Below are 12,698 nucleotides of genomic sequence, written 5' to 3'. Positions count from 1 at the left end.
GCTTCAGGGCAGATGGGTCCCTGCCTTGAAGCACCGAGGTGCTCCTTCCCAGGTGGGTAAAAGCTTGGTGTCCCTTAGGGGAGAGCCCGGGCTCTTCGAGCTAGGCAGGGGACTGACTCACTAAGGTATTAGCCCTCGACGAATTGTCTGTCTTTGACTTGGTGTTTCCTCCGTGCCAAGTCGGGATTGTACTGCTAGGCTGGACTGTTCACCAAACCTGATCATGCACACGTGTCCTGGGTTAATGGGGTTGAGCCAAATCGTCCTCCATCAAAAACCATTGTCATCCAAGTCTTATATATGTTAATGAATTATGCTTAATGTGATATCCGTTATTAAATTATTCCTCTTAAATCGTTTCTTCCTACTTTTATCCATATACTTGAAGGTTTATCATTTCCGTTTTTAATTTAGTCCCTTCAGCTTGCAATAAAACAAATCTTTTATAATAGATGATATTGATGCTGTTCTATGCATATTTAAAATCATGACATTATCTTTTTTTTCCATTAAAAGGATATCTTGGGGGGATATTTTTGGGTCATAAACCTAATGCACATTCTCTAACGGGTCAAGAAATTAGAGAGCGGGTAAGCCGGCATCCTAATTGATACTTCCTGTCGCTCTTTGGAAAGGTCACGATCCACCACAGACCAACAAGATATGGGATAGAAAGCATTTTCTTTTCTGTTGACATTATTTTGTAAATGTGATTTTCTCGTGAGATCCTAACTCTCTCCCTGACTTCAAAAAAGCAATAATCCTCTAGATGATTCAATTTTCTCTTTATTATTAATTTTTCCTAATGCAATAGAATTAATTCAACTTACACCTTAATTAGATGCCATATGTCCTGAAACAGGAAAGAAGGACCATGGCACATGTCCAAAGAGTTTACTTTCTCAAGATACTGGCTTGCCGACGTCACCTTAGATGCTAACTAGACGCTGTCACCATTCAAGGTAGCTGGACTTGCCGGCCGGCCGGCGTCTAATCACCACCGCATATGAATATCCAACCAGAAATTGTCGCCACTTAGTTTGGAAAGAGAACAAATATATATTTTGTATAGTATAAATACATACAAAATATAATACAGAGTAGAAGGTTTTGCATTCTACATATTTATATTTATGCTCACACATTGAATACAATTATGTAGAGTGTAAAACAGTTCATATATATAAATTGTAAAATTGGGTAAGTTTTGCATTGACAAATTTATCTTCTTAGAAACAGAGTTTTAGCTGTAATAGATGCAAACATGAATTTCAATAAAACATATACCTTTTATTTATCAAAAACCCACTTGAATGCAAATTTACTTCTTTTTTTATTGATGTACTTTTACATCTTATTATTAATATAAATATGCAATGGTCTGTTATTTGTCAATGCATAAATGTAATGTTGCTAAACACAAACAAAAGTGAACCAGAGTGCAAATTTACTCTGAATCGGGATTTACACTCCATTTGCATCATTTCCGGACACAACCTAAGGGAAATTCGTTAAGACTCAATTTGAAAAGTATGTAAACATAAATATGTACAATACAATATAAGTTTTAGAAATACTGTATATAAATTTTTATATTGTACATATTTGTATTTGTAGTGCTCCCAAATTAGAAATAGTAAAAATACAAATATATAGAATGTAAAACCTTATATTGTGTATTATTTTATATTTATGTGTACTTTATGAGTATAAATATATTCATACTCCTTCCAAACTGAAATTAAAGATAAAAACAAAAGAAAATATAAACAAAATACAACAGCTACCATTTATCAGTACATAAGGCATGTATGATAGTTGGTAGCTCAAAACTCAGAAGTGCTCATATAAATGAAGATTTTTGGTGCCTTACCTCATTCAAAAATATATCATTTATAGGCCAGGCTTGGGTTGAGTTTTGTCAAAATTTTAATAGGCCCAGCTCGAAACAAAATCCAAAACAGTATAAAATGTTCATGGTCCGAGCGGGAAGACCAAACACGTAACTTAAACCTACTCTCATGTCTGAACAACAAACCATGACTTTTACCGCTAACACAAGTAGTGGGTTAGACTATACAGAAGTCAAGTAGAGATGGCAACAGGTCAGGTTTTTGTAAATTCTAAACCTTATTGAACTCTCTAAACTAACTCCTAAATCATAATCACCTTAAAAACCATAGTAGGTTGGATTTTGAGAAACCAAAACCATCCTAGTATATGGAAATGCAAAACCCTCTCTGACCTTACCCTCCCCACATTTAAGGGGAGGGGCAGGTTGGGCTTAGAACCTACATCTAATTTCTTATTATTTCTTGTTATATATAAGCAATACATAAGTAAAATAATACAAACGAACAACAAAATTTACAATTATTTGATTAAGACAATTAGAAAATACATAGGCTATCAATTATCCTTCACATAAAATTCAAAATATTATTAGATTCAACACTTAATGCATAAAGTTTAATTGAATGCTTTCCAACAATATATAGATTGAAGAAGGTCAGGTTTAGCCTAATACCATACCCTACGTGTACCTTGAATGGGTTGTAAAATCTTAAAAGCCATCTTTCAAACAGAAAAAAAAAAAAAAAAAAAAACGCACCCCATTGGGGTGAATACAAACCAGATAGGGTAAAAATTGCCATCCCTATCAAACAGCTAGTAAGTTTGTCTAGGTGTCGCGACTGCTGGGTCAATCATTCTATAGAAATCCAGTACCAATGCAAAGCTATACCTCATTTGAATCAAGGGTATTCATTAATCGTTATACAAGAATGAATTACAACTTAGGTTGTGTTTGATTGTAGTGCAATTTTATTTGTACTAGTACAGAAGAATGGAAGTGGCAACGAAAAAAATGTCTTCTTGTTTAATTTTTCTGGGTTTTCATATGCACTACAATCAAACAAAATAAGCTATGATTTGAATAGGGGTGGCAAATGGGTGGGTTGGGTTGGGTTGGGTTGGATAAGGGTTGAATATCAACCCACCCATATTGACCCACCAACCCACCATGACCCATCATCAATTATTGTTAAAGGGTCATAACCCACCCTAACCCTAACCCACCTTAACCCACTCATATTGGCCCACTTGACCCATCTATATTGACCTTTACCCACCCTCACCCATACTAACCCACCCACCCTCACATATAAATACAAAAATGGGTCATATACACAAAATAATAATTTTTTAGAATAATCTCTCTCAAGACTGCCACGTGACAAAAACGAGTCAAGTCAACTTGTATACACAAAAATGCAAAAATTGTAAATAAATGCAAAAAATTGAAGAAAACTTTAGAAAAATACCAAAAATTACAAAAATTACAAAAAATTCAGAACTTTTGCAGAAAAAATAAAAGAAAATGAGAAAACTGTAGGAAATACATGAAAAACACCAAAAAAAATGCAAAAATTATTAAAAAACCAAAAAATTGTAGAAAATGCAGAAAATACCAAAAAAATAGAAAATGTAGAAAAATACCAAAAAATTGCAAAACTGCAGAAAATTACCAAAAATTTACAAAAAATGCAGAAATTTGTAGAAAATGCAAAAAATGCATAACTTTTATAAAAACTCTTTCGCAAAAGTACTTTTATGAAAGTACTTCTACAAAAGTACTTCTATAAAAGTGTTTTCATAAAAGTACCTTCATAAAAGCACTTTTATAAAAGTGCGTTTATGCTTTCATAAAGGTGCTTTTATGCTTTCATAAAAGCACTTAAATAAAAATGCTTTCGTGTAAAAGTACTTTTGTAAAAATGCTTTTTGCTTTTATAAAATTGTTTTCATAAAAGTACTTTAATAAAAATGCTTTTGTTTAAAAGTACTTTTGCAAAATTTCTTTCATAAAAGTACTTTTACAAAAATGCTTTTGTGCTTTCATAAAAGTGTTTTTGTAAAAGTACTTTCGTGTAAAAGTACTTTCATAAAAGTCCTTTTCATAAAATTACTTTATAAAATTGCTTTTGTATAAAATTGCATGTGACTATGAAAGTTAATAAAATCTATTGTATTTCACTTTTATTCTCAAAATAAAATGTGGCATAGTGGTTAGGAAGTGTAATGAGATGTTATCATGCTAGGAGGCTTGAGTTTGAATTGTTATAATTCCCAATTTTTGAGATTTGGTGAGTATAGATTAAGTTGACTTTGACACAACCCATCTTAACCCATGCGACCCAACCCATCTTGACCTAATGGGTACCTTTGATCCAGTCCACCCTAACCCCAACCCTTTTCCAATGACCCTAATGGGTTACTCAACCCATATTGACCCACCAATAAATTGGGTGGGTATGGATAGGTTCCAAGGTGGGTGGGTCAAATGGGTTAGGATCAAGATTGTCAGCCCTAGATTTGAAGCAAAAATAGGTCATAATTTGCACTCAAGTCATTTGCACTGCCATGGTTTTGTATCAATGCAAATTCATTTAAATTACAATCAAATTAACACAGCCTTAAGCTTAATTTGAAAGGAGAACAAATACAAATATGTACAGTGCAAATACATACAAAACGATATATATATATATATATATATATATATATATATATATATATGGAGTATGGATGAAGATGGAAGGGTTAACGATGTTGTTATTGGATGATCTTGGTACCGATGGACGTGGAATTTAGAGTTCCATCTATCTAAAAGGTTGGATTTCAGATTTCATGAGGCATAAGGTTCAGGATCAAAGATGATCTCGATCGAACAATTGGAATCGGTTCCAACTTTGGGTCTTGAGATGATCTCGATCGTTGTTGAACGATCTTGGTACCGATGGACGTGGAATTTAGAGTTCCATCTATCTAAAAAGTTGGATTTCAGATCTCATGTGGCATAAGGTTTAGGATCAAAGATGATCTCGATCAGACAATTGCAATCAATTCCAACTTTGGGAGTTGAGATGAATGGGTAAACTATGCCAGATTTGAATGATCTTGGTGTTGTCATATTTGGATTTTTTTGCTCTACGTACTTGTGGCTTTGGATTTCTGATTTGGTGTGAAATGAGGTTCAAGATCAAAATGAATCTGACTGGATGATCAAAATCAGTTCCGGTTTCGGGTCATAAGATGATAGGGTAAACGTTGTCGAACTCGGGTGATTTTAGTGTCATTGGATTTGATTTTTTTGGATCTATAAACCTATTGTCATAGATTTTGGATTTTATGTGAAAAGAGGTTCAGGATCAAAATGGCTCCAATCGGACGATCATAATCGATTTCGGCTTCAGATCTTACAATGAAGGGGTAAACGGTTTTAGATTTGGATGATCTTGATATCATTGGATTTGGTTTTTTGGGCTCTACGTACCTATGGTTTTGGATTTCTGATTTGATGTGAAATGAGGTTTATGATCAAAATAATCCCAATCAAATGATTGGAATTAGTTTTGGCTTTGGGTATTAAGATGAAGGGATAAATGGTGTTGGATTTGAATTTTTGGGATCTATGTAATTATGGTCTTTTATTTCTGATTTGATGTGAAATGGGGTTCAAGGTCAAAATGACTCCAATTAGACGATTAGAATCGATTCTGATTTTGGGTCTAAAGATGAAGGGATAAATGATATCGGATTTGGGTGATCTTGGTGTCATCAGATTTGGATTTTTGTGCTTTACGTACCAATGGTCTTAGATCCTTGAGGCCCAAACTTTTGTAAAAGTTCAAAAATACCCCCAACTCAACTTAGAGGTTAGTTGAAACATGCTTAAAGCTCAAAGTTCGGCAAAAATACTGAAGAGCACAAAAATGGGGTGTCTACATATAACATTTTATTAATTAACAATAGTAATTATACTTTAGTTAATACAATATTCTTAATAACTACTGTATTATTAATTAACTAAAAATATTTATTAAAATAATGAATTTACTAATTAATTGTATTTTTTATTAATATGATATTTTTAATAATTATAGTATTTTAATGAATTAACATTACTTTTAATAATTATAGTATTAATTACAATATTTATTAATTAGCAGTGTTTATAAAAAGAAAAAGAAGATGAATCCAAATGAAGTTATAACAGATCCATGGAATGAAAAATATTGTTATGGATTTCCTCTACCTAGCGAGAGGATAAGGAAGGGTTTTCAATGGCTATAGTGGTCAAATAACAAAAAATGAAGAAGATGAAATTAGCAAAATAGTCGGTGAACTTCCATTCTATGTATTGACTAATCTTTTTTTTTTTTTTTTTTTTTTGTATATATAGAAAAACTATGTACTGGCTATTTTTTTAGACCTTCTATCGAATAGCTTGAGTGTTATTATTTATGGTCTTTCGTTGAATGTCTATCAGATGAATCTCGATTAGTGGAGGCTAATGGTTGTAGGAAGAGGAGAAGAGGGGATTTGGTTCTTCGCCCCTCTCATTCATTTAACAAGAAACAGAGAACCGTTGCAAATGGAAAGAACGATACATAGAAAAAAAGGAAGAAAGGAAAGCTTGAACTTAAGATTGATAGATGGATGTATAATGAATATTTGGGGGAAAAAAATGATGAGCGTTCAAAGCATACATATGAGCAGAACATAGAAGACCTCTGAACCATGAAAAGGGAGGATCTATCTTGATCTTTGAATCGTTTCTTGTGCAACCCGAGATCTCTAAGAGATAACGTTGTTATAATGATTAATGGGCCCCCATAGATATAAGTGATAACAGATCTCTAACAACCCGACATCCTTGCTGCTGAACTGGAATGTTCGCCACCTGAGAGAGGAGGGACTCGGACTTGTGTGTTCGGAATCGGAAATTTCTCATCCCTTTCGATTCGACTGTTTCTTATTAGGAATAGCGACGGGGCGGGGTGGGGATGAGGAGCCTCCCTATCCCCGTCCCCGTCCCCATCCCCATCCCATTAACGGGGACAAGGTTATCCCATCCCCATTTCCACGGGATCCGTATTCTTACGGGAATTTCCATTCTCCGTGATTCATTATAATATTAATCATTTTGTTTTTATTTTTTATTTTATTTAAAAAAATAAAAATAAAATAATTAATATTTACAATCATGTTAAAAAAATATTCAACTATATTTTCTAAAATATTAATATATAAATGTATATTTACATATTTAAAAATATAGTTAAATATTATATATTAATGTATATTTACATATTTATATATATAATGTATACATACATATATAGATATATATTAGTAGAGATCCCACGAAGCGGGGATTGGGGTTCCCACGGGGCAGGGAGTGCTCTTCCCATCCCTCCCCTGTCCCCACTAACCGGGATGAAAATTTTCCCATTCCCATCCCCCAGGGGGGAAATAATCCCCATCCTTGTCCCATTCGGGGCAGATCCCCACAAAGATAAGGGAAATGAGGAAAATTGCCATCCCTATCCTTATCAACTACATCCGTACCACCGTAACAACATTACAACCAAATGATTCTCTTCTGCCGCACTTGGGGGTGTCAATTTTACCCACATAATCCGGTCCCTGATCCGATCCGCCCCGAACGGAGCGGATTTTCCCCTATCACATGTATACGGGTCGGGTTCAGGGAATTTTCTTTTGCTCCGAACAGGGACGGGGCGGGGATGGGGTCTGCGTATAAATCCCCAAACCCGACCCGACCCCGTTTCTATTTACAAATGTACCCTTATATATGTGTGTTAAAACGTATTAGCCCTAAACCTGACAGGAGTCGACTGTCGAGTTATTTTGTTCCGTGTTTAGTGTTTACTGTGTTTCGTCTTCGCAACTGTTCAACAGGTCACCATTCGCAGAATCGCTAGCTACAGTCCTAGAGATTTAGAGTCCTTCAAGTCTTCAACCTTCGCACAACCGTTGACCGTCCGGCGCCGCCGCCACCGTAGCACCGAGGAAGCGCCGACCGTCGGCCGCCAACCGCCGTAGCACACTGCACATAGGTGCGGCTCAGTCTGCACTCTGCAATCCTTCAGTTCAGTCTTCGTCTTCAAGACTTCTTACCTTCTCTCGGTCTGCATCTGCAATCTTCATTGATCTTTCTTGCACTCCGTTCGTCCGCCAACTGCCTGGCGCCGCCGCCTCTGTAGCAGCAGACTTCCCAGACTCCCAGTCTTCATTCTTCTGTGTTTTTTCAGATTGGTACCCATTGCAGTTTTACAGATTTACAGTTTTTTTTTTTTTTTCTTATCACACAGTCTAAAATGAGTAGCTCAAGGAAAAAATCACACGTCTTCCTTTCTCTCACTAACTCACTCCCTCATTCCCCTTCAACTTTTCACATCCCTGAAGCATGTAAACTGTGTAATAAGATGCAGTAAAACTAAAACAATGCATGCAAAGCTTCTTCTACAAGAACTAAACTTCAAGTATTCAGGCAGTAACCATGGGAAATAGTCTCCTCTATGGACTGCAGAGTGCGGAGTGCCCCTGCTAAAATGACAGCATGTGCTTGATCTACTATCTGTAGAATTTCCATAGATAAAATTGGGTTAAGAAAGCAAATATTTTACAGCAACAAGCGTGTGCTAAATGCAGCAATCTGCAAATAGAACCTCAGAGAAAATCTTCTCTCCAGCAAGCATAACATATTTCAAATATCCTTCTTGTTGTACAGGGTAAGTGGATTTTTTCCTTGAGCTACAATATGGTTAAAAGTAAAAATATGTCTTAAGCTACTCTCTGAAATCCCAGCTGCTAGATGTGTAGATTCCCATTATAGGCTGTGAATGAAACCAATTCAATTACTCTCTGAAAAGTGGAATGGCATGCGATTACCAATTCTATCTGCTGATGTACAGGGTAACCTGCTGCATTAAAAAACAGGATAATCAATACCTTAAAATTTTTGGTTTCTTAGTTCATTTGCTGGCGGTTGGCTATTTCCAATTGAGAATGGTTACAACAAAGTAACATTTTATGGGAATTAACCACTACATCTTACACTTACTTGGTTCGTCTGCTCATCGTAGTCTTCATTGCGAACATAGGATATGTTCTCAATGCACACCTGTGATGCGCTATGAGGTTAGTGGGAAGCGCGTCGACAAGTAAATCGGATCTCACCGATGGTATGGTGCGCTATTCTTTCTGTACCTTCCCATCATCCCATGGCAGTTTTATCCCTAACACCCTTCTTGCCGTATGGCATGAGTGTCAGTCAAGATATTCGCAACTCTTAATTATTGAATGAAATGCTTTATTTATTTATTTTTTCAATTCAACATAAAATGTTAAAAGGTATTTTTAACCAGCAGAAATATTTTTTAAATAATTGAAAATAGTGAACTTTTTAATTAATTTTTAGAGTAAAATTAATGGACTCTTTTTTTTTTCACTACTTTTAAACATGAAAATTAAGAAATATGTTTGAGCACCAAACAAATTAATTTAGATTCTGATCAATCTAGCTAATTTGCAGCAAGCATAGAAGATCACCAATGAAAAAGCTCTCTTATTCAAACATTACAGTAGAACTATATATGAGATACTATAACATTATCTCACTGCAGAGACTAGCCAGACTTCACATTATAACACTAGACTCGTTGTTCCTCTAGTGGTACATATGCATGTCCAACCTTTATTTCAAGTAGTAATACACTAGAACAAAAACTCTTTCCATTTAGTTGCGCGCCGCTCTTAACTGAAATTGATTTGGTACTTGGGTTGTTTATTGGGGGAGAATAGCCCAAAATGTTTCTCTGTCTGTGCTCCAGGCTTGGTATTCTCATCGAACATGGCAAATATGTAAGTCTCAATAGGACCATTTGGCCTTCTGGGAGTACCTCCTTTCACATGTCGGATCAGCCCGTTCAAATAAGTCTGTGCATTCGGCGTTGTTGCTGCAGATTCACCAGCATTTGGCCAACCACTCTCCGATACAACAATCTTCACAGAGCCCCCGCCTGCCTTCTCAACAGCAGCATACATAGAATCCAAGAGGGCATCAAAAAGGTTCCTGTATCTAAGCTGACCATCTTGTACCACATCCGATGGGGCAGTAAACAAGGCATAATCAAGCCTAATAGAAGCTGTGTTCCCGATGTAACTGAAGTAAGGATAGATATTAGCACATAGTGGTGACCCTTTTTCAGCTAGGAAGCCAACGATAGGCCGCATGTATTGCAGATATTCAGCTTTGAAGACGGAATTGGAAGGAGGGAAGGTATTATCCAGGACTCCAGAGTAAGTTGCAGTTGTCACCTTCACTTGGTTTTGTAACCCAGCTGCTTCAACTGCTCTCTGAATGTTTCTCATGGCTGGGAGGACATATTTGAAATCTTGGGGAGGGACTTCATTACCGACAACTATATACTTGAATTTGATAGCATCTCTGTTGTCTACCACATTCCCATAGACAAAATCAAACGCCGGAGTGGGGTTGTCGCCGGCCACACTCTGAAGTTGACTGTTAGGGACGTCAAGCATTACTTCAATGTTGGAGCCTTTGAGAGCCTGAAGAGCATCTCGATTCGGACCGTAAAGCCTCATCCTCTGTATATTATTGGCTTTATAGAGAGCCACAACCTCATTGGATGGTGGTAAGTTGTTACCTACCATTCCATAGCACACACCAATCGATTGTGCACCTGTGAAAGGAAGACAGTGAGGACTTTTTGTGAAAAAAAAAAGGTATATATGGTGATAATTATTAATTTATTCAAAGAAAAAAACACGAGTATGCTAATGACAGAAGGTATAGACAGAAAAGGATCGGGCCCAGGCCCAAATCATGCATCTCAAGCCCGGGAACTCGCCTGATCACTTGAACAACCCCACCCCACCACCCAGTCCCAGCCAACTCACCCAAGACCCAGACACACGCCCAAACATTAGCTTAAACTGAGACTACTTTCAGACTGCCTACGAAACCCCTCTGCTACTAGTACTACCCTTCACCACCACACATCCCTATAAAAATCTGGAAGCTTCTTTGACGAAAGTGTGGTTTGGGAGGTAGTGCCAAAAAGCAACCATTGATTCCTGCTCCTTCGTCAATTCAATCCAGTAAAAGGAAGCTAAGAAGAGCTCAGCTTTATGGTATCTCAGGACTTAGCCCCTTGTATTGGTAGAATAGAAGGGTGGCCAAGCTTCCAAGTCGGGAGTGGAATGGAATTAATTTGACCTTGAAACCTCGTCCCGATTCCATGTTATCCGATGAAATTGAAGCCTTCCAGTCTAGAAATTAATTCTACTTGTGTTCCATACACCAACCTCGCACTGCCTTACTTGTGTTCCATAAACGGTGCGACATGAGCCTGTGAGGTCGGTATGAGGTGCACTGAGGAATATATCCCAATTCATGCATACGAGTGTGTAGACAGAGATCGGCTTCTATTAGGGTAAATTTATACCCACAACATGAAATAAAACACACAAATACGGAAGCAGAAAAAGTTGCCCGAGTGGGCCTTGCCCTAATTGAAGCTCAACTCGTTTAGACGCTTATTCTAATGAAACATCTTGTCACAAACTGAATGAAAATTGGAAATGCATGAACAATGATCTGGATGAGTGAGTATATATATATATATTTTAAATTAGGAGGCTCAACCTCCCGAACTTAAGGCTTTGTGCTGAGTTGTAAACAAACCAATGAGAGAATTCATCAAAATTCACGGGGCTGTTTCGACTGGTCAGGCTAAAAAAAGTGAAATCCTATCGTATTATAATTTATAACTACCTCTCTCACTTTTGATTTTTAGAGCCTAACAATTCTCATGGGTTATGTACAAACTTATTATAAAATCGAAAGCGTGTGAAAAGTGCATGGGAGTATAAATAGGCTGAGTGTAAATTCTGATCTACTTTTCTTCAAATTTAACCTTATCTTGGTTGTCCGTGAGAAGTAATAAAATAGAAAGTAAAATGGTGTGGTCCCACCTTATATGTCCCCATTTTAAATGAAATAGAATTCAGGTAGGAGGATGGTACTGCAAATTTAATATCAATTTTTGGGATGCAAAATTTACACTACTAGTGAGTGGTGAGTGGAAATAGAGATAAAAAATACAAACTCTATATTAGATGAAAGCATAAACTATAGTTACAAACAAACATATGCAGAACTAAGCCGATTCTAAAATTTGTATCCGGTAGATTTAACGTGCACTACAACCAAAAGCAATCTAAGTTTAGGAATCCCACCCCACATTTTGGATTAGGTTATTAAGAATAAACCTACTGAACTACTAAACGGGTAGATGCATATCCATGCGAACATATGCACACAAGAGAGAGAGAGAGAGAGAGAGACCTGCCAAGGATGCAGAAAACATTAACAGGCACAGGCCAATTACAAGCACTGAAGCAGCAGCCATAGAATGGCTGTTTCTTCTTGCAAAGCAGCACATAGTCATAAAGAGTGAGTAGTAGAGACTAAAGAGGAAGAAAAAGCTCAAGATTTGTTATGTTTCCAATGCAATTGATGCCCCTTTTATAAGGTTGATGGACGAGGCTAAGATATTTTTTTAATCTCATTTCGTTTTCTAGGGTTTAGTTGGAAGTCCATGAACCTTCCCACACAATAATGACTAGAGAGATTAGCAGCCATACTTGAATATTCCACAGCCTTAATTCATAGATATGCCAGCCAAGACGATGCATATATTCCCAAGTTCTTAATCTATTAAACCACTGTTGAGCTAGCATATTGACAAGTACTGTTTGTCTGCTTCTTCTGTTTCATTTTATTGAATTTCTCATAAAACCAT

At 36.6% G+C, this 12,698-nt stretch overlaps 1 protein-coding gene across 1 annotated transcript; it reads right to left on the bottom strand.

Annotated features, from left to right (window-relative positions):
- Positions 1-9,414: 9,414 nt before the first annotated feature.
- On the bottom strand, positions 9,415-12,388 carry LOC148874204 (glucan endo-1,3-beta-glucosidase-like). The gene is made up of 2 exons (XM_088947060.1): positions 12,242-12,388; positions 9,415-10,574 (listed from the first exon to the last, which is right to left on the bottom strand). The coding sequence occupies exons 1-2, from the start codon at positions 12,342-12,344 to the stop codon at positions 9,625-9,627; spliced, it is 1,053 nt and encodes a 350-aa protein (XP_088803186.1). The 5' UTR covers positions 12,345-12,388; the 3' UTR covers positions 9,415-9,624.
- Positions 12,389-12,698: the final 310 nt, after the last annotated feature.

Source organism: Nelumbo lutea, chromosome 1 (assembly GCF_056320005.1).
Source record: "Nelumbo lutea isolate HS-2025 chromosome 1, American lotus-T2T, whole genome shotgun sequence".
Classification (NCBI taxonomy): domain Eukaryota; kingdom Viridiplantae; phylum Streptophyta; class Magnoliopsida; order Proteales; family Nelumbonaceae; genus Nelumbo; species Nelumbo lutea.
Note: the sequence above shows the minus strand (reverse complement) of the source record. Positions and strands in the feature narration are given on the sequence as shown.

Excerpts from the sequence above, each read along its gene's own strand:
- LOC148874204 (XM_088947060.1), bottom strand. The coding sequence starts at position 12,344 with ATGACTATGTGCTGCTTTGCAAGAAGAAACAGCCATTCTATGGCTGCT. Across the intron at positions 10,575-12,241 it reads GTTTTCTGCATCCTTGGCAG|GTGCACAATCGATTGGTGTG; the intron begins GTCTCTCTCTCT and ends TTCCTTTCACAG.